This window comes from Sphaerodactylus townsendi, linkage group LG01 (assembly GCF_021028975.2).
Source record: "Sphaerodactylus townsendi isolate TG3544 linkage group LG01, MPM_Stown_v2.3, whole genome shotgun sequence".
In the NCBI taxonomy this organism is placed as follows: domain Eukaryota; kingdom Metazoa; phylum Chordata; class Lepidosauria; order Squamata; family Sphaerodactylidae; genus Sphaerodactylus; species Sphaerodactylus townsendi.
In genome coordinates, this window is record NC_059425.1 from 122,657,285 (window position 1) to 122,680,690 (window position 23,406).

At 43.0% G+C, this 23,406-nt stretch overlaps 1 protein-coding gene across 1 annotated transcript in view; it reads right to left on the reverse strand.

Moving 5' to 3' along the window:
* FOXO3 (forkhead box O3) overlaps positions 1-23,406 on the reverse strand; it is a 138,907-nt gene that overhangs the window by 11,149 nt on the left and 104,352 nt on the right. The window contains exon 2 of the mRNA XM_048493173.1: positions 1,478-2,913. Coding sequence (XP_048349130.1) covers positions 1,513-2,913 — 1,401 coding nt within the window. The 3' untranslated portion in view covers positions 1,478-1,512. The remainder of the gene's footprint in view (positions 1-1,477; positions 2,914-23,406) is intronic.

Genomic DNA, 23,406 nt, shown 5'->3' on the forward strand with positions numbered 1-23,406 from the left:
AGCTCAGCAAGACCTGCTCTGGGGTAGTGGGAAAATGACAGACCTTGGAAGATAACATTGTCTCCTATCTGCAGGATGCCCCTCGCCATGCCAATCTCTTAGCAACGGGAGCAACCGCTTTGTATTGTTTCAGCAGTTCATGGCCCAGTAAAGAAGATATTAGTTAAAAGACCAAGTTTAAGCAAAACACTTAGCAGTCAAATTTAAGAGGGTTGTGTGTTGTTTTGTAAAGGTGCCACAGACTTGAACAAATTCATAACAATTATTCTATTCATATTAATCCTTAATGTGTTCTGATTTGCTCTTCTACTGAAAACTTGAGCTCTTCTTTTGATCACCTGCATTCACAGAATTGATACTTTTCCTCCATTAGGTTGTGGGACTGTACATTTCATATACCTAAATTTGAGACGGTTCTCTCTATCAATACAAATTCTCAGATCAAAAAGCTAAGCCATACCATTCTAATAGAAGCTATACAATGGTAATATATGTCACAGGAATCCTAAGGTAGAACTGGAACTTAAAGCAACTGGAACTTAAAGCAAGTCCCAAGAAAATTCCAGCTGAGTAGCAAATTATCCTAGTATTAATCTGCATCAAATTACTTCAGCAATATACACCACAATAAATTTAACGGTTCGGTGTTTCTTATGCTAGCAAGTAATAAGAATGGCCCAGGCTAGCCCAATCTCATCAGATTATGGCTGCTAAACATCGTCCCTGGTAAGTATTTGAACGAGATATCACCAGAGAAATCCAGGGTCGCTTGGCGGAGGAAGGCAATGGCAAGCCACCTATGTAAGTTTTTTGCCTTGAGAACCCTGTGGATTGCCACAAATCAGCTGTGACTTGATAGGACTTTATACACAGACACACGTCACAGGAAAGAATCCCAAGAATATTAATAATTACACAGGGAAAAGTTCATGATGGATTGTGGCAGGGAGAGAAGAAACAGTGCTTCCTGCTGAGCTTAACCACTGCCTGAGCTGCCTCCATTGGCCACCACTGGGGCCTTGCTGTTGGACAGAAAGAGCACCACCAACGACAGGGCCAGCATGGAGCAGTCTCCAGTCTCTCCTCTGCTAGCTTCCTCTACTGGCTTGTTGCAGCAGCAACAGGTGGGCCAAAGGGTATTAGTTGGCCAGCAAGTCAGTGGGTGAGTTGCTGCTTGCTCCCGGGGGTGGGGGGAGAGGGGACTGGCCCAGGTGCCCCCATGTGACATTTTAAACTGGCACTCAGGTTGTCTGCCCCCTCTGAGTCACCCTGTAGATTCGCTATTGGGTGATACTAGTTACATGAATCAATCCTTAGCCATTGATGCAGGAAGAACACAACCTATATCACAACCTATTCACTAAAGTCTAGTAAGATTGCTGTCAAGACTATTATTTTAGAAGATATTACATTATTATGTGATAGTTTCACAGTCTGCACTCGTCAAATGGATGCCAACAAACTAAACATTGCTAACCTGCTTTAACCATTTCCCCTCTTTGCATAAATCCTTCAGCCTGGAACCCAACTCTGTGACGAAGCTTGCTTAGCACCAGTGAAGTTTCCCACATTCAGAGAGACAACATTCTGGGCAGAGATGAGGGAATCAAAGTTAAAATCCAACCCATCTGCATCCATGAGTTCGCTGCGGATAATGGACTCCATGTCACATTCTAGGCTCCCATTGAAAATATCTAGGTCCAAATCACTGGGGAATTTATCATGCCCCATGACTGGAAGGCTCACACTGTTGGAATATAAAGAGCCTGAGAGTGAGTCAGAAAGTGATTGCATAGACTGGTTGACAGGTGACTGGTGCTGGTGTTTGGCTGACCCAGTGTTGCTTGTGTCGCTTAAGCCTGTAGTACCAATGGAATTTGACAAGGCACGGCTGCCACTGAGAGAAGAATTCTGGGACTGATGCTGGTGGTGGAGCAGGTTCTGGTTGACCAAACTGCTCTGGCTTGGCTGAGCAGCAAATGACATCATTGGGTCATTCCGGAGCATGATGCTTCTGCGTACATTTTGGGCAGACACAGCTGTGCTAGCTTGTGACATGAGTGGATCGGATTGGGTCATCATGACATCGCTGTGGCTAAGCGAATCTGATGCCAGCAGATCCTGCAGCGTTTGGTTATTGTAGTGAGAAATGGAAGAAAATGTAGCTTGCTTGTTCTCTTGGATGGTTTGCATGGGAGACTGCCGGAGAGAATTCAGAGATGAAGGTCCAAACACAACATTGTTGAAACTGCTTGTTGGAGAACCAAGACCTGAACCTTTGGATCCATAAGGAAAGCTTGAGCTTCTTTGCATGAGTCCTCCTGTGGGTGACTGCTGGGGAGAAGGGAGCGTGATATTATCCAGAAGATCATCCATAAGGTTATCTGTTAGGCCATCATTCAAGTTCATGGTGCCAGCCATATCAGTCAACCTAGGCAGCTCAACATTACAAGGTTTATTTACTGATGGAGACATGCTGGGTGGACTACTGTACAGCATGGGTGATAGTGGAGCATCATCATCCTGGACCTCATCTAACTCAGTACTTGCCAGTATAGGTGATAAGCGGCCACTTATGGTACTGGCATTTGAGTTTGTACGAGACCGGAAATCTGTCCATGCATCCAGCTCATCACTGCTACGTGAGGTTGGGCTACCGGGCCATTTGGAGAGCTGGGAAGGGCTGTCTTCACTAGTTTCCTGTGCAGCTTGTAGAGCAGCCTTTTTCTTAGCCGCACGTCCTCGGCTTTTTGTGTACTTGTTGCTGTTGTCCATTGAAACAGCACGCCTCCGTGGTGCTTTCCCACCTTTTCCACCATCTGGGTTGATCATCCACCATGAGCTTTTCCCAGTTCCTTCATTCTGCACCCTGATGAATCGACTGTGAAGGGATAAATTGTGCCTGATGGAATTCTGCAAGAAACAAGGAGGGGAAACACCATTACTACAAAGAACAAATGTTCATGTCAATTTATAAAAGTGATCAGACTATTCTTTCACCTGCTATTGTTAACATACACATAAATCTGCCTTCTACTGAATCAGATTATTGGTCTCTCAAGACCAGTACTGTCCACTCTAATGGGAAGCAAGCCAGGGTTTCAGATATAGATATTTCACACTAACGATTACCTGATCCAGGGACTGAACTTGGGACTTTCGATGTACAAAATAAATGCACTACAGCCCTTCCCACTTGTAAACTTTGCATGAACAAAGTTCTAGGCACTGTACTGAATATACAACTACATGTGGGCCCTCCCTCAAGGAACATATTGGCTAGAGTGCTTCTGTGGGAACAGTGTTTAGTATTGATGTAATTTTTGTAATTTTGTATGTGACTTTGGTATTTTATTATTTATTTTACACCCTGCACCCTCTCTCTGCATGGGACTCGGACAGCTTATAGCATTTAAAAACACAACATTTAAAATACAATAAATTCAAATAAAAGCAATAAATAGACCCATAAAACCAATTAAAATATCGACTTCGTAAATCGTTTGGAGAATTAAAACAACTGGCCAGCTCCCTGTTTTATAACATTAACCAAAGGCCTACTGTATTTGATATAATATCCTCAACATCTTTATTAAGGCTTCCCAAATAATAATTCTGTATACTTTAACTGGAGGAGGAGTGTTTACATTTAAATAATTATTGAATTAAATAATGACTTTTTTCTCCAAGTATGTTATTAAGATGCCGTGGAGATTGACAAAACAATAAACTGGGTGAAACTAAGACTAGTGATACAGAGTACAATTCACAAGGGAGCCCTCCCCCCCAAGTACTGTCGATGCAGCACAAGGGTGCACCAATATGAGTGCCCTTTATGCCAGTGCAAGGGCAAAGGGCAAATGCCCTTCACCGGTACAGGTGAAATACACTGATGATGGGGTGCTGTGCAGCTCTGTGGTGCCCAAACAAATAAGCTGCTGCTATGCTAGCACTCCTTTGCCACCCCCATCCCCGGCCCAGTGAGGGTGTTCCAGGGTCATTCCTGGGGTGGAGCCAACTTTAGTTGGCTTCCACACAGTTTAAATGCCCCCTACCCCACCAAGTGACTTAGGCCACCTTAAAGGTGGCACAGCCCATTAGGTTGCATAGCAGACTTTCAGGTCGGCCGGGGGAACTTATCAGTTTCATTGCTCTGAAACCCCTTAAAAATAGAAACCTCTGCATTCCCAGCTGCTGCAAAATCTCCCTCCCCAGTAGATTGCAGTGATAGACTTTGATCCAAAGCACTGATATTTAAAACACAGCGTAGAACAAATTATGCTTTCAAGTACATGTGTTAAAAATCATGGTGTAAAATCCTGAGACATGTTAAACTGAAAGTCTTCTCCAAACTGTATTTGCTATAATTGTTTCCCCCCCAGTAACTATTCACTATTTTCTCCATCATGGGCCACTGAATGAATTAAATGGGTTGTTATTCTGTTAGGAAAAAAATGATGGAGCAGTGGGAAAAGAAAAGTTATTTCACTCAAAGATTTTGCATACAGCTCCAGGTAGGGTTGCCGTCTCAAGGTTGGAGATTGTGCGTATGGAGCCTGAGAAGAGTTCTCAGTGGGCTGTAATGCCACACAGTCCACCTTTTTCTTCCTCTGCTACATTGGTATTCCTTGTATCTATAAATATAGAATTTTTACTCAGAGCAGATTTTTACCCAAATCAGCCATTTCCTCCAGGGGAACTGATAACTGTAACCTGGAGACAAGTTGTTATTCCAGGAGATCTCCAGCTGGAGAATGGCAACCCTGCTCCAGGGGATCTGTAAGGCAGCCATCTCTGAGTATGTACTCATCATAATACAGTTACAGTCTAAGAGACGGTTGCCTAACAGATCTGACAAAGCTACGTGTGAAACACATAGAAATCTTTAAGCGAAACAAGTTTTAGTTTCCCACAGCACCATCATTTTTCCCTTCTCTTCTTTGATTCTGCATTGTTATAGCCTTCTCTTCTGCATGTTGTTATTCTCTTACCCAGATCATCATCAAATAATTTTCCTTTAAAAAAACGCAACCTAACCCTGTGGCATTATATACAGCACAGTCAGCTGTTAGGTTACAGACATTTAGTGGTCCTGTAAAAAGGCCCGGTGATTCCAAGTTCCAGCTAGTTGCTACAAAAAAACACCACACGCAGCACGTGAAAGTACTGTTGATGCAATTATAATCGCCCATACCAAAAAGAAAACCCACCAGCTTCCCAGAAATCTCTGTGCTATTTAAAACATGCCACGATGTTCAGACCTCAAGCAAGGTAATGGCCAATAGGAGAAAGGTCCATCTATTGACAAGCGCCTTACGTTTCTGCTAGATCAGTGGTGGTGAACCTTTGGCACTCCAGATGTTATGGACTACAATTCCCAGCAGCCCCTGCCAGCATGGCCAATTGACCATGCTGGAAGGGGCTGATGGGAATTGTAGTCCATAACATCTGGAGTGCCAAAGGTTCGCCACCACGGTGCTAGATGAACAGAGGAGGAAAACCCAGCTATCGAACTTTATTATTATTATTATTATTATTATTATTATTATTATTATTATTATTATTATTATTATTATTATTATTAATTCAATTTCTATACCGCCCGATCCCCAAAGGGCTCCGGGCGGTGAACAACATAATATATAAACAATAAGCAGGAGCAAATCCGGTACAATACAAACATAGGCTCCGTCAATAAAACATCTTAAAATACATAAAAACAGTGGCTAACAATTAGCAAATTAAACAAGAGGTGTCCAGGCTCAATTTAAAAACCCACCCCAAGAAGGGGGGGACGGCAGGCCCCTCAATATGAGGAGCTCTGTTGTACCAGTGCCAAAGCAGGAGCAGTGATTGAACTTGCGCTTAAAATACTGCTCTGAGTAAAATCCCTGTTTTTCATACATAAAAATATAGCATTTTTGAGGAATGTCACCTTGGCAAAACTCCTACATGTATGTTTATGTAGAAGAAAAGGAAATAATATATAATAGATTTTTAAAAAATTGACACATAGAGCTTTTATCTCCGTGGAACAGACAAACAGATATTCTGCCAACTATTTTGAAAACAGAAAGGCAACAGGGACACACAAATTGCTAAAGTTTGGTTATTATCTACCACAGGGACTCTTGCTGAAGGTGGATGAATCACACTGGCCTTCTTACCATTGACATAGCAGCAAATGACATTAAGTTCATGGAAGACATCTGGGGCATTCAAAGAAATATAATTCACATGTATTGTCGAAGGCAATCCACATGCGTCTTTCAACTGTTAAGTATATACATTTTTAAAAAGTGTTGTGTGCAGCCAGGACTGGTAAAAAAAAAAAACAACCCAAGTTTTTCTCACTTCTGTGCACAGAATTGTTCAAGTTGTCTAGTTACTGCCATTTCCTAAAAGCGGCTCAAAAAATAAACATTGTAAATCTTAAGTATAACCTCCCTCCCTGCTCTGGTATTGTGTCAGCTAGTAGACTGGATCAAGAAGGAATTACATGTCATGCTTTCAAACTAAATTAACTTATTTGTTTAATTATATATGACTCCCATGTCATTCTCAACCTAGATGACCCTTGGACACACTCTGTTGGACCCAGGAAGCAGGGTCTGGATTTGTACTTGATGTGTTCTCTGTTTCAGGATTAAGGAGTCCTGTGTATGCGTCAAAATAGACACACTAAACAAGACAAAATCCTGCACTTCACACACTTAAAAAGACAGTGAAACTAATATTAATATAATATTACACACATTTACAGTCTGTCTAAAATTAGAATTACTAGCCTTAAGAAGTTCAATTGCTACCTTTCCAACCAATTTTAGTAAACCATTTTGAAAATTTCAGCACAGGAGTCACCTTGAGACTCCATATAGGAACTGTGGAATAATTTTCATGGTGAATACCTGCAGTTCACCTGGGATATATTTGGTTCCTTTGGAAAAGAAAAAAGTGTTCAATTAGCTGCCATCGAGGACTTGATATTTTATATTATGAATTTGAAATGGGGTTGCCAGTTGAGGTTAGAGTCAAAGACCAACCCATCCACGTATGGAAATGTGAAAACTTCTTCTGATTGAATGCCATCGATTCTCCAGGTTATTAAAGGTGATTTTCTTGGTTTTAGGGAAGAGCATAACCTTTGATTTTGAGTAGCTGATCTGAAGTTCCTCAGATTTACAGTATTTAGAGAAATGATTTAATACTCAAAGATTTCAAAAGGATGGTGCCATATAAACCTTACATCACATGTTGTTTAGCCGAGTTCACGTGTACATTAAATCATCTTCGTATGTCAGTGTGTCATTTGGAAGTGTTTAATGTTTTATCCCAACTTTGGGCAAGGAAAATTGGCAGATCCTCCCCTGCAAGAATTTCCCCAGTCCTCTTAGCTCAGTGTCTGTTTTAGCCTCTTCCATACTGTGTTTACCTTATGGAACTTGCCCATTAATTCAGACACCAGCTGCAAGTGCCTCTACTGGAATACAGAGGCTTTTTTGTCTGGAATAACATGTGGTACCAATTTATCATTCCCAACAATGTAGCGAGGAATCCACTTGCTTTAAAAATAAAAACAGTGGTTCACTTTAACTCTTAAAAGCCCCTTTACCCTTTCCCTATGTTTTTAAATAAGCCTAACAATTAGCAAGATAAAGTACAGATGGTGGTTAAGCAGTCTGTCTGATTCCTTATGTTTAGATCAGATTTTGGTATCAGACAAATTGCTATTACAGAGAACACAAAATAAAGCTATACAAGCTATTTCTGTGATGCTGATAGAAGCAAGAGTTTATTGAAACAATGCATTGAAAACCAAACTGTGTCTCACTATCCCACAAATGTTGGTTATTATATAAATTTAATTTATTTATATAGCACCATCAATGTTTTATGGCTCTTTGTAGTGGAAAATAAGACAGTTTGAGACTTTAAGGGAAACAACAAAGGGAAGAGAGGGAGCGAACTGGAGAAAAATGGAGAACAATATGCATTCTTCATGGGTGAAGGGCTGTGATTTTCTCCAAGGGGGTTTGATTTTTGCCCTTCCAGATGCATCCATATCTAACAGATATGGAAACAATGGGGGATGGGGGTACCCTTTTGAAGGTCCATAACTTTGGACCCCCTGAACCAAACTTCACTAAACCTGGGTGGTATAATCAGGATAGTCTCTTAAAGATAGCCTAATATTTTGGTAATGTTAGCTTAAACATTGCTCTCCTGACAGGCACCCTCAAATTTCCCCCAGGTTCTCTCTTTAAATCCACCCCCTATGGAGTGGATTTAAAGGGAGAATCTGGGCTCCCTAGATTAAAAAAAAACATTGAAAGTATTGTTGAAGGCAACCAGATTCAACTGGTTGTTGTGGGTTTTACAGGCTGTGTGGCCGTGGTCTGGTAGATCTTGTTCCTAACGTTTCACCTGCATCTGTGGCTGGCATCTTCAGAGGTGTATCACAGAGAGAAGTCTGTTATAAGAGAAGACTGGACACAGGGTATAACAGACTTCTCTCTGTGATACACCTCTGTGATACACCAGCCACAGATGCAGGTGAAACATTAGGAACAAGATCTACCAGACCACAGCCATGCAGCCCAGAAAACCCACAACAACCAACATTGACAATGATGCTGTTTGGGGTGGATGGGTGGGAAATCTACCTGAAACAGCATCGCTTTCAATGTTGTTTAAACTAGAGAGCCCAGAGTCTCTCTTTAAGGTGGATTTAAAAGGAGAATCTGGGCTCTCTAGTTTAAACAACATTAAAAGTGTTGCTGTTTCAGGGTGGATTCCCCCCTTCAAAAAACAGCATCACTTTCAATGTTGTTTAAACTAGGGAGCCCTGGGTGTGTTCAGATTTGTGTGTTGGGGCATGTTCTATAATGTGATGGTGACTTTGAGATGACCTGGTGCAAAAAAATGTTGTTTGGTCGTGGTGGGGGAGGGATGCTGCCCATATGCAGGGGAGGGGGGGCGCAAAACTCAGATTTTGTCCTGGGCTCCATTTTCCCTAGCTACGCCACTGGATTCTCTGCATATACTCAGGGTCACACTCACTATACAAAATATTTCAGCATACAAACAATTCAAATAGATCTATGATTCTAAATCGGGAAGTTCCCAGATGCCAAAACTACAAAGAAAGGTCCACCCTTTTATACGTGGCTCAGAGATGTTTCCCTGAACCCAGGATTTCAATAGGGTTACACTTATGCCTTTTGACATTGTTGTCCATGGTATTTATAAGCCACTCAAATTAGGAAATCATTTAAGGGAAATCATTGGTGCATGGCATGTGTATGTGCAATTTTTAAGCCCACCTGGGGTACTGCTGAAATAGCAGTGGTGTGTTTATTATCTGTTTTTCAAGTTACTCAAATAAAAAAACACTTTGTCTCAATCTACCAGCGCAGATCTGTTTGTGATGTTCGTGCATGATGTTGACTCAGCCATACACTTCCTCCTATGTGCTGAGAACTTTTCATGCTGACTTATTATTATGTAGCAGCCCTAATACCCCAGACTAGCCCAATCTTGCCAGAGCTTGGATGCTAAGCAGAGTTGGTATTTGGATGGGAAGCCACCAAAGAAGACTGGGGTTGCTATGGAGAGGAAGGCAGCAGCAGCAAACCACCTATATTTGCCTCTTGCATTGAGAACCCCATTAGGAGAAACTTCTATGTGGCAGACCCAAAAAACGGTGGACGGACACAATCAATGAAGACCTGCGGGCAAAGAACGTCACCCCAGAAGACACTCAAAATCGTGACCTTTGGAAGAGACAGTTACAAAATTGACCCTACAAGTGCAGGAAACCAGTTCGGAAAGAAGAAGAAGATTGTGACTTGAAGGCACATTTCACCTAACCTATTGTGAGAACTGTGATATGTGAGGTGTGGAAGAAGGCTGGATGATTAAACACCTTTTGGAGCTGAGTTAAGATGTATAATGTTTTATTGTAGTTGCAGTGGGCCTTACCAGTCTTTTTTTGTATTCTAACAGTACTGATTTTAATGTGATGGCTATTGATTTGCAGTGTTATCATTGTATTTTTTTATTGCCAAAGGCTCAGAAGCTGGTTTGAGAAGTGGTCTACAAATCTAATGAACATGAGAATGCTAAAATGAAAGTAACATTTCATTTAAATAAATGAATAAATACACTGTGCAGAAGTACATCTACGTGGCTGTGCTGGTCAAGATCCCTTTGAAGTGGTGAGATATAATGTTTGATGAGGATGCACATCTCCCTCCAGGAACACGAGCTGTGCACAACGAGAACTGGATTAGAGCTAAAATATCTATCTTCCGAGAACTTTTAAAAAATGATGTTGTGAACTGTTACAATAAATAGACCCACCCTGGCTGAAAATATAGCATCTGGGAATTGGCTGAACACATCAGACTTTCAGTTAGTAGCAACATTTCCAGTTATCCTATAGGCGACCTTTTGCTGACCACAGGAGACCTCTAATAAGTAACATTTGTTTTGCTTTCAGAGAGCATGCTGCTTGCAGTTTACTTTTTTCCACTGGGAAGTGGGGAAGGAAAATACAGGGAGAAATGTAATTGTCAGTTATCCAAAATGCTTTGATTTTTAAGATGTCTGACCAAAATAGAGGGGAGGGGAAGCTGAAGGCAAAAAAAAAAAAAAATCAACAACAGCCTCTCACTCTCAGGAACCATACCAAGTGTTCCCTGTTTATGAGGAACTTCATAAGGAGAGATGGCAACAGTTAAATGGTTGTGCGCCGTTTATTTTTTCAAATTTAGAAACTGTCTCAGTAGCTTCTTGCCCAGCTGTTTTTGTTCTTGGAAAACTACAGAGAACATTCCATTCCACTCCGCCAAACCTGCACTTCCGGCACATATTGGACATTGGAAGCAGGTCTCGCAGACATGACTCCCTCCCCCATCCCCTGACATTCAGCCAAGCACTCCAGCCGCTCTTGTTAGCATAAGATGCACGCACACATCCATGCATGCACAGTTTCAGCACAAACGGCCACTGGTGCCCAAGGAAAGCCTCCAACAAGAAGACATTACCTCGTACTTTAGTACAGGGGCAGCTCTGCACAAACAATTAATAAGCTAGCCCAGAACTGTCCCCAACATTATAGTGAATGGGAAAGCCTTTGAACACGTGGCATCCCAACTCATCCCAGAAACTACTGGACTGAAATAACTACCTGTGTTTTCTAGATTAAATTTTAATCCATATTAAAACTGGCCAAGCCAAACTAAGGTTCAGGAATTACTTTAAAGGGGGGGGGGGGGGACAGAGATACATCTTCAACAAGGCCTTCCCTTCCTAGCATTTCTCCAGCAGACCTGTATACAATCTATATATATAAAAATCTAACAGTGTGTTTGTCCCTGATGGTCTCCCTCAGAAGCTGCTGGACGGATCGCTCCCAAATTTTCACAGGACATCCCTCCCTGTTGCTGGCAGGTACTCGGACCTTCAAACCGCCGAAAGTCCATACCTGAGCCAGGTAAAACGTCTTTTTCCTGGCGTACCAGGCCATGAAGCTGGCTCTGTTTAACTGTCACCCTTAGAATGTTCGTGCAGCCTGTCTGTCTGTGGCCTGAGGGCTTAGAATGTTCGTGCAGATGTGCAGAGATGAGCAGTGAAAACAGTAAATAGGTAATACTGTTAGGTAATGCGTGTGGAAGTGAAACACATACACACTTTGCCGTGTGAGACGTCAGGTTGGGTTCCCCCCCTCACACGCAGTAACTTTCACTCTCTGTGCCTCACCCACTGCTACCACACAACACACATCCAGCTCATCCTCACACACCTCACTCTGCCCTCCCTCACATCCAAATACCACTTACCCACTTCCTCACCCATATTCGCCACAGCTCTCTTTTACTAAAAGGGAGTTGGAGTTTGCCTTTTTCTTCTAAGAAAATCCGCGGGGTGGGGGCGAACCAACACTACCTGCTCCGCTTCTTTTGCACATGGCCCTTTACGAACTCAGGGAGCTGGCCTCGATCTGAGCGCCTCACCACCCTGCCTCTGCTGCCTGACTGGGATAGCCTGCTTGCCCCAGTTCTGCCTTACCCAAGCCAGGACTGTGCGTATCAACCAGCTTCATGGACAGCGGGATTCACACTCTGGACAGTTCTGTTGTAGAATGGAAAGGGTTACCTTATACTAAAAAAACAAGACAGAACCATATAATGATGTGCATTGAAAAGGGAAAGAGGGATTCCATTTGATCACCCCAAAAGGATATGCTGGGGATCATTGGAACTGCATGGACATCTGTGTCGGTTGTGGACTGTGATGAGAAGGACAATTGTCACAGCAACGCGTGGCTGGGCCTGCTAGTCCCTATATAATTAGGCATTACAGATTATTCTTGAAATCTTGGACAAATTCCAGTTTTGAAATCTCTGTTACATTGATGATTGTAAACATTATGACTCTATCTGATAGGCAGCTAAATCCCACAGGTTTTTAAATTGCAATTTTTGCCTTGGGTCATCTAGTTCCTTATTCTGATTGGCCATTTCTGAAGCCAATCACAAAAGTGGGAAGGGTGAGCTCTAAGAAGCTTTTCATTTTCCTTAGCAGGTCTGACTATCTTAAGGTCAAGATAGATATGACTGGAAAATCCTGGATGAGGTTCTCCTGAGGCCCGCCCCGCACCATGGAAAGATGATTATCAGCGCCTAATCTCTGCCTAATCTCTGAAGATTAGGAAATGGTGTTCCATCCATTCATCTCATGCCTCCAATTATTTAAATCACCTTTCAAAAACTGCCATTACCTCTGCAAGGGAGTGGAAGAGAAGTCCTGATAAAGGCCACATGGGTTTGATGCTGTTGGGGGGGGGGGGGTCTTGCCTCCCCATAGCATTTTGTTGCTTCTACAAATCTCCTGAGTTTTCCTCAGTTTTTCTACAATCACACCTGTTTTGCAGCAATGTTTTAAGGAAAATCACAGCACAGCTGAGCTAGCTGCTATGTGGGTAGGAAAGTCTGGATTTTGCTGATCCTGCCTACACAGCTGCCACTTACTCCCCCTATATGCCACCAGGCAGATTTTTTGGAGTTCTTAAAAAATCAGTAATTGACATATTAGTATAATGGTCTGTCCTCTTTTTTGTTGGGTTTTTTTTTTTTTTGCTGTCAGGTTTCAGCTAACTTTTGGCGACCTTGTGGGGTTTTCAAGGCAAGAGACATTCAGAGGTGGTTTGCCCTTGCCTCCTTCAGTGTCAAGACCCTGGAACTCCTTGGAGGTCTCCCTTCCAAATATTAGGCAGGGCCAACCCTGCTTATCTTCTGAGATCTGATGAGATCAAGTTTGCCTGGGCTTATCCCGATCATGGCGGTATGTCCATTATTGGTAGGAGGGAAAAACACTGGGAAAAGCCACCTCCTCCTAGTGTGTGTGCGTGGGGGGGGGGGGCGGGGGCGATGGCTGCCATAGCAGGTAAAACAAATGGAAAGCTGCCATCTGCACTGTATCGGTATCTGCAGATACCTTTAGGTTTCCACAGGAAAGAACTATGTGAAAAAGTCCCAAGGTGGTCGAATGGGAGCAGAGGTGACTGGGAAGCCTTACTCTAATGAACCTCAGTCTAGTAACTTTCAACCTACTTTGGCATCTTCTACCTTCAGTGTCCTTCACTTGCAACAGCTGCACTACACAAGCCACTCTGACAGAGGTTAATCCCACCACATTCCTGGAAGCATGTGGGTGGGGATAATTGTGTAGCTCTACACTCATAACAAGCATCCTCCCTCATTGTGGGGATCTGATTTCCTTAGCACAATCAGTCCCACCCATGTGGTTGCAAGCAGGGCTAGTTCCAGGTTTTGGGTGGCCCTTGGCAAGATGCTATTCATAGCCATCCTCAGTAAGCACCCCATTTCATCAGGCAAATTACGTGCACACAATCTCCTGCAGAGCACTGTTCTTTCACAATTATTTATGCTCTGTTGGTGCTGGTTAAAAAGAATGCAATGGAGTTGTGCTCCACTGACCCTAGAATCTGCTTCTCCCAACCTGAAATGGCAGATTCTTCCAGAGGCACTGAAATATTACAATGGCTTTTGGGGTAGCTTCTCATTCCTAGTAGGAGTGGATGGCTCATATTCTTACTCTCTACCTTTGCAGGTGGCGTACAATGGTACTTGATGCCAACCCTGATTACAAACTTTTAAACATTATAGTTATGGTTTGGGATGAAATCAGCTGATTAAGTTCCTACTTCCATTCATAGAGGATATGATATTCCTGATGAACCATGGAGACTTACAGTAGAGATGAGGACCAATTATTTTCTGAGAAGTAACTCTTCATGGCACTTCAGCATATGAGGAGGACCTAGAATGAAATCAGTGGAACAAATACTAAAGGAGAATTGTGGGACATTCCCATGTTACTCTGTTGAATTTGAATATCTTTGTTAAGAAAAATTAGAATACACACCACACCTTAAAGTATGCATGAATGACACAGAACAACAGTGATTCTGTTTTGCTCTTGTGAACTTAGTCCACAAACCTAAAATTTATGTGAGGATTTTAACACTATGCTATTTATTTCCCTTTAAACCTGCAGCCTTTACAACATATTGTTTATTTTGGTCAATTTATAAATATGCAGTTAGCATGCTCCTCTTGGATCATTCTGTTTATGGGGAAGATGGGAAGGGTGAGTCAATGTTAATTCTCTTGTTATGAATCTTCTACCCATTTTATTGAGAGCAATAAGCTTGGGAAATTGTGAGTAAACTAACTATTCCATAACAGGAAATGCTGTGTATTAGTGGGCAGGGCATAAACATGAAAACTAATGAGATCAGTCTGTCCAGAAGACTCAAAAAGCCTGATCCTGAACATTCTTGTACAAAGACTGAAATTGTGCTATATCTGAAAAAACTGCATGAGAATTTTTCTACACAACAGGTGGCAATGAAACCAGGAAACCCCTGCCTGCCTGAAAGCCCTCCAAAGGACTTACACGAGTTGGAGGCCTGAGCCGGGAGAGTTCCTGGCTCAAAAGCCTGGTGGAAGCTGACTAAGGTTGGCTCCACCCCCAGGAACATCCCTAGCCAGCCCACAGTCACGCTGGTGTTCAACTTTAAGCCAGCACGGCTACTCAGCTGGCAGTCTTTTCTGGGTCAGGTGTTGCAGAGCCACTTACGCCAGTGAAGTGGGGAAATGCTCCAGTGTGGCTCTGTGCTGATTCCAGGAGCTGCTCCCCCTGCCTTGGCCCCTAGATTGGGCTGCCAATCATATATTTTACATGAACATTACTGAGATTTAGGAACATACCTATCTCTGTCTAGATTAAACCAAACTGCCTTTAAGATTCTTTCATCAAAGAACTAATGCTGAAATGCTAGTTCAGCAAAAGCTTGAATTTTGTAGGCTGGATTAATCAGGTACCATGAATTGCACACATTAACTCCCATATTTGGGAACAGGATATAGCTACTTTGTGACTGATAAAAATCATATACATATTCAAAAGCCGCTATGTTTTAGCAGGACTGTACAGGCCCATCAACAATTTTCATGGTATCGTAATCTTTCCAGCCAGGGGCTTTAGGCCGCCTTCTGGATTGTTTCGGATTTTTCTATTATAAAAACTAATCTGAAACAGCAACCCTGTTCTATGCAATTTAAAGATGTAATTAGTTTACCATTGTACAGAATAGATAACTTCTTTTTTATTCCAGTTGCCAAAAGACAAAGAACATTTCAATTTAGTAGTTTGTATCCTTCATAAGGAAAAATAGCATTCAACTTTCCTTTTTATCATGGGTTTTCTGCATGTTTAGAAACTTATTTTAGAAGTAGTTGCATAGGTTGTGTGTGTGTGTGTGTGTGTGTGTGTGTGTGCGTGCGTGCGTGCGTGCGTGCGTGCGTGCGTGCGTGCATGAAGTGTCATCCAGTTATAGCCAACTTACAGTGACTCCAGAAAGGGGCTTCCAAAGCAAGAAATTAAGTAGAGGTGGTTTGCCATTGCCTTCCTCTAGAGAATTTTGCTCTGTGGTCTCTCTTCCAAATGCTGCCCTGCTTAGCATCTAAAACAGGGGTAGGGAACCTGCGGCTCTCCAGATGTTCAGGAACTACAATTCCCATCAGCCCCTGTCAGCATGGCCAATTGGGAATTGTAGTTCCTGAACATCTGGAGAGCCGCAGGTTCCCTACTCCTGATCTAAAACTATACCACTATGGGTTTTTTTTCTGTAATGCTGAAAAATTTTGGGTCTACCATACCTGGATCAAAACATATCAACTTTTTGGTTGCACGCCACGAGTGGGCAATCCAGCCCAGTTCTCCTGATTAGAGTTCACTGCTCTTAACCACCACTACACCATCCCGGCTCTCCAAGAGTAACTTTTTGAATGCTGCAGAAGGTTCCAGAAGACAGTGGGAGGTAGGAAAGATAATTTCTTTTAGATCCTGACTCAAACTTTGTGTACACATGTGAAAGAACAACAATAATATAACATGAAGGAAAATTGAGAGTATATCTTCTGGTGTCTCAACCAGGCTGGAACTATGGGTGGGTGTACCAAATTATAGAACTAGAGTCCCTTTTTCTCTCATTCTGGACCCTTGATGTCAGCTGCTGAAACTATGGCGTCAACTGGCACTTGAAAAACAAAGAGCAAAAGCTTGCCTATTGGTCACACAAGACAGAAATCTGGGTTGCTACTATTTGTTCTGGACTTGGCCAGTCCAGATACTTTACACTGCCTGCTTTGTGGGGCTGAATGATACATGCTTTTATTTACTTCTGTGGTTGAAGAAGACACTGAATGCAGAACACACACCCCTCTATGCAGCTCAAAGGAGGATAAATAGGAGGAAGTTCTTTCGGCCAGCCCCAAAGTCCTTGATATCAGGAATTTAGTTTCATTTTAGTCATGGGTTCAACTACAGCTAAAGTAATGGTCTATAGACCACAGGTGTAAACCTGCAGCCCTCCAGATGTTATGGACTACAGCTCCATAACTGTAGTCCATAACATCTGGAGGGCTGCAAGCTTGACACCTGTGGTCTAGACTCTAGTTGGATCACATACGTTCATGCATATGCACCCAAGGAATTATTCTGAGTTTGTCAAGAGAGGCAGTTTTGGACTAGGAGAATCCTGGTAAAGGGCAGTATAACACACATGAGGGGAAACCACACACTATACCACTATGGGTTTTTTTTCTGTAATGCTGAAAAAGATCATACTTTAAAATGTTTATTTTATTTTGTAATGACTGAAATACGTTATCTCATTATTTTGTACTATTTCATTGTAATTTGTACTTTGCACATCATTCAAGTCCTCGTGCTTCCCCATTTCCCAACAACAAAGCACAGCAGGGTCTCATTTTGCATATGTGCCACTGAGGCAGGGGAACAATCCTTCCTTAGCCCTCGTAGCTGAATGAGCCAGAATCTAGACCCAGGCCTTAAAGCATGCAAGTGCCTGGTTTCTGTGTTTTCAGCACCATTCCAAGTCACTAGACAAATGGAAAAGTTGTCGACGGATCATTTCCCTTAAGAAAAACAGTGATCCCTGAGTCACTATTTTTTTTTCAAATCCAGTTATTTCTTCCAGGAAACTATGTATGTAATAATTCATCAAGTTAACAAGCCAGCTGGTTCAGATTGTGAATTTAAGGCTGCCGTCGTAATTACAACTCACTGTCTCTCCTGTGTCACACACAGACAGAACAAGAGAAAAGGAAAAAATGGAGACAGACAGAGTTCTCACTGCAGTTGTCCATCTGTATCTGGATGTGCTACTTCAAACTGAAGATGAGGATCCACACAGCTCTTCTATTTAAACAATTCCCAGCACTAGAAAACAAGCTTTAATGAGAAGAGAGCCATCCCATGTTTTTCCCTGGAAGACTAATACTCTTTGTGAAGGAGGGGCTTGTGTGTGCAGGGGACTGTCAAATTAGGTTCGTTTTGTACCTTGCTATCCAAGTGGGCCAGTTCAGAACCGCATTTATCAGTCCAGAAATAGGTTTACCTCCATAGTAAGCACACAGGCGTGGCTACCCTGGGGTGCAATGCGGCTCCTGAAAGAGGCGCCACTGAAATTGGTCACATGGGGGGCACATTCAGCTGCTCCCCTCTCCCAGGATGCAGCCTCTAGCACACACCTCGCCTGCCTCCCTCTCCTGCCGCTGCCACTTGCCCTGTTGCCACCCCAGCCATTTGGGGTCTCAGCAGGTGCAGACAGGGCTGGGGAGGGGAGAGGGCAGAATGGCAGCAGCACCCTCCTCTCGGGCCTAGCGTAGCACCTTTCCAGCCATAGGAGGAGGAGCAGAAAGCACACCCGCCCCAAGCCTGCCTGCCTTCGGCAGCGCACACCCTTGGGTGGAGCCAGCATGGTCGGAAGGATCTGGGCTGTTAGTTTAAATATCCTGGGCCGGACCAGGTTTATCCCACCGTGTGGAAGAGCAGCCTGTCTGCCTGTCTGCACTCACTTCCGAGCACTGCTGGCAGCTCACCCACAACTAGGAGGGGAGGGGGAGAGAAAGCAGGCAGCCAGGCAGTGAGAGCCGCCAGAGGACCAGCAGCAAGAGAAACCAGGAGCACTGCCACTGGCACCAGAGGCGAAGCTATCAGGGGACCGGAGGGTGCGCACTGCACTGGGCACGCACCGGGGGGGGGGGGGCACAAAAAAATCAGGTTCATTTGTGTTTTTTGTTTTTTTAAGTGTTTTTTTTCAGTTTGTGGCCTGCAGGGGGTGCAGTTTTTTGACTAGCACACCAAAATTTCAGGGATTTTTCGGGAGACTCTCCTGATGATACCACCAAAGTTAGGTAAGGTTTGGTTAAGGGGGTCCAAAGTTATGGACTCCCAAAGGGGTTGCCCCATCCCCCATTGTTTCCAATGGGAGCTAATAGGAGACGGGGCTCACCTTTGGACCCCCAGAACCAAACTTCACCAACCATCAGAAGAGTCTCCTAAAGATACCCTGAAAATTTGGTGCAGCTAGCTTAACAATTGAACCCCTGACAGCAGGCACCCCCCCCCCCAAATTTCCCCAGATTCTCCTTTTAAATCCACCCCCTTCAGCATGGATTTTAAGGCTCCCTCCCAGCCACCCGCCTATTTTGGACCCCCGTGGGAATTTCAGTAACAGCGTGGGCAGCCCCTCTTCGCTGTGTTCCAAGCCCCTGATTTCCCCTCTCTCAACAAGGAAATGGCCCAGATCTCCACAAGTTGGATTTGATCATCACCAAATTGAGGAAGTAAGCCCCCCAGCCTGCCTGAAAAATGTTTTCCCTTCACAAGAATACAGACAGTAACACATTCTTATTTTATGGTTGTGCTCGAACAGCTGGAAGTGGGCAAAGCCATTTATTTATTGAGTTCTTTTCAATCCTCACTCTTCTCCCCAGGAACTCAGGGCGTTCCCTTCACCCCTCCATTTTATCCTCACAACAACCCTGTGGGGCAGGCGAGGTGGAGGGAGTATGACTGATCTGAAATCACCCAGTGAGTTTATAGATGAGGGGGAAAAACAGAATTTGGTAGGAAGAAGTGCACATCGTTTGGGAATGGAGAATAGTTACCTCCCTGCTTAAAGCAGAAGAGTTTGAATTTGTAATCCCCTTTCCTCTCCTCTAAGGAGACTCAAAGGGGATTACAAACTCCTTCCCTTCCTCTCCCCAACAGACACCTTGTGAGGCTGAGAAAGTTCTGAGAGAACTGTGACTGGCCCAAGATCATTTAGCAGGCTTCATGTGGAGGGGTAGGGAAAACAAACCCAGTACACCAGAATAAATTCCTTCACTCATGTGAAGGAGTGGGGAATCAAACCTAGTTCTCCAAATTAAGAGTCTACTGCTCTTAACAACTATACCACCCAAGTGGCTCTCTTTACGCCCCTCCCCATGCAGGTTTCTCATAGAAAAGGTCCCCCAACTCTTATAACGAAGAGCTGAGTTCTTCTGCCAGTTGGGGGGCTGAACCAAATTGGGTCTGGTGCAGTGTTAAAATTGGGTTTGGCCTGTCCTGGCTGTTCTGCACTTGTGTGTCATTGGTTTATGTTTGTCCCTTAGCACACCTGGATTACTATCTTGTAGGTTCTGCATATTTACTGTTCTTTCCTTTATTTATAAATAGTGCAGTCCATCGGTTTCCTTGTGAAAACAAATCTACAGATTTTTAAGAATCTTTTTTTCCAGCATTTTACCCCACTCTTTCCTGACCAGATGGGAGTCAGATGGTGGGGGGAGGGAGGGCACAATTTTAGTGGTTGTCCCAGGTGCCGTCTTCTGTAGCTATGAGTAAGTAAGTCTTAGTCCCAGGGAAAGTAAATCCCAGGGAAAATTCACTCTGTTGATGTGCTCATAAAATACTAAAAATTGCAACAAAGTTCCTAAGAAAGAAAGACCAATATCTTCAACAAACAAAAGCCATGGGAAGTAAGGATGAATCTTTCTTCAGTTTTTATTTTCCTGCAACTGCAGTAGCAGCAATATTTGTCAGTGACTTTTTTCACAAGATCTGATTGCATCAGACTAGAAAGAATTTTCTATGCATTCATGAAAAGAGATTCAGTTTGCTTAACGTTTAGGAAGCTATTATCTCTCTTCTCTCATCAGGGAGTGCACTGAAAGAAGTTTGGTTCAAAACACTGAACTTCCTTTTGAGTGACAAGCACTGCCCCTTCAGCAAGACAGACCTTCAGCTCTGCTTCCATCTTCTACAAAGCCTAGCATGAAAAGCCTCCCCAGCATTCTGGAGAATGAAGGAAGTCATCTTGTTGCTTCCGTTTTCCCAGTGCTGGGTGCAAAATGAGAGGGCCCCTTACGGTTTTTGCCTTCTGCAAAAAGATCCTTCATGCTGAAAGATCCTTCCTTTTCCAAATTCTCTGCAATTGGAGAGTCTCAGGAATCTTTGTGTTGAACATCTGGGGAGAGAACAGTCACTGGCACCAAGGGGGGCAGTTGCCATGGTGACCATATTTAAGAAGCCCTGTTAACAGTCTTATATTTGCCATTTCACTTTATTACAGAATCTGGTCGAGCTTTTAGACATTTTCAAGTGGGAAATCTTTGCATTACAGCCCATATATATCCAGCATATGGCTCCAGTTAGTCTAGATTAAGAATTCAATGGCTAGGACAACAAAACCTAATGGTATTGCAATTTAAGCAAAACATGTTCCTACAAATCATCAACTTAAACAAACTGTGTTCAAGAAAGACATCACCGTTGGCTTCAACAGGCCCCTTGGACAGCAGTGGCAGGGCATAACTCAGCCTCCACCTCTGTGTGTGACTAAAGAGTGAGAGGAAGGTGACTCCCTTTTTGGATAATAATGAGAAGTTGCAGCCAACACTGTGGAACCACAGCACTGTGCTGATGAAAGCTTCTGAGTGGTTGCCTGAACCTGGTGCAAGCAAGTGATGCTATAACCCCAGGTTTGTGCCAAGTTTCACTAGCCACATGGAAGCTGAACACCAGCACCTCTGTCGTCCCCCAGTAAGGGTAATACCTTCCCTTCCTTGGCTTATAATGGGGATGGCTGGGATGCTCTCTGCACCCTGGCCCACAAACAGCCATTGCTGTTCAAAGAAGCAATGGCTTTCAACACTGTGTCTTTTACTTCATGATGCGATTATCTCCTCCCGATCTGTCTTCCGGGGCTTTTACATTAAGCTTTCAATTTTTTTAGTCTCGTTGGAAGAGAACACAGAGCATGCAAGCCCCCATGATTCAAGTGTATTTACAAAGCGGGAGGGGGACTGTTAGAATTTTCTTGGTAGAATCTGAGTAACAGCAGAAGTTTGCATATGCCAAGAAGCACAATTCCTGATTCAAAAGTTCTACAGCCCCCCCCCCCCCCCATATATGTATTATAGATTCTAATTTCAACAGAACACCTTTTGGCATTATGTGGTCCCCTTTTTCATTTCATAAAGATGCTTCACTTCTATTCATCCTTCACTGAGCAGCTTCATTCATTGTGTTTTTTAATTGCATATCAAATAGCTGGAATGAGACTGGACTGTTGACCATAAACCAGTATAATCTCTACTATGAGAAATTATCATTGACAATCTGAGGCCATAAAATGATTCAGCAGGTCAGCTTCCTTCACCCTATGTGGTAGTTTGGCTGATAATCACAAGGATCTTACTTTAGTGCTCTGACCTCTGGATCAGGAAATTATTTTAATTTGATATGGTGCTAGTTGCTGTAACATATGACAAGAAACAGAGCTACTATAGGGCAACAGGATCGTTTCTCAGGCTTTGTGATAAAATGCAGGAGTTCTGTGCAAAATAAATGCAGAGAGGGCTTTGTGTATTTAGATTACAACTGGAATAAAAAAATAAAAGTCATGGAAAAATGAAAAAACAGCAAGTAATCCGTTTCTTTCAAATCCACACAGAATAGCTGACCTGCCAAAAGACTATAATTAATTTGATTCATGCCTTCCCCAAAGTACACAGTAAGAGGCTAAAATAGCATGAAGGAAAATGTTAAAAAGTCATACACTGGGAGGTGCCGGCAAGATCCATCTAGTGCTGAAAAAATAAGACATACTTTTTTCTTGAATAAAAAAAACTGAGGCAGATTTCTGTTGTATAACCCTGAAACTCCATTTTTAGCAAATGGGAGGGCTGCTATCCTGCAGAGGAGCACAGTCTGTGTCTCTGTATGTATTCCTGTTCTAGGCTTAACTTCTTAGTGTTATCTTGCTGCATCTTTGCATTAGAAGAGATGGAATGATCCAGTGATCCCCAATGAAAAGATGCAGCAGCTTAAGCCATTATCTGATGGAAGCAGATCAGTGAATCATGAATAAATTCAGCAGACTGTCTCCTTTGTGTGTGTGTGTGTGTGTGTGTGTGTGTGTGTGTGTGTGTGTGTGTGTGTGTGTGTGTGTTGGCCTTGCAAGAGAGGCCCAATTATTTTTATTAATCAGTTTATTTCTTCTGATGCCCTCACAGTTCTATTTCGACACATGGTTTGCTAATTAGTGATCTACTACAACCAACTGTAACTAAGTAAAAGAAAATGTGTGCTGAAACAAATAGAGCTGTAGAGAATATTTTCTTGCTATCTTCCTTGTGCACAATTGAGCACTGCTATCTAGCTGTTATCTCTGCCCTCGGGACAAACTGTACTAGTTTATCCCACAAAATCCAGTGGGTAGTTGTTTTGGGTCAGCGTGGTCCTCTCACTCCCATGTTTTAGTGATTCCCAGACATTGTTTACAAGGACTGCAAAGAAATTTTTTATCATGTGATAAAGTGCTGCAAATGAAAGAGGGTAAGCATTCCATTTATTAAATATGTGGATAGCAGCTGGGCATGGTTATACAACTAGGAATCTGCTCCCGAACTAGACCACAGTGGGATATGTTTTTAAAAGAAACTAAGAAACGAATGAGAA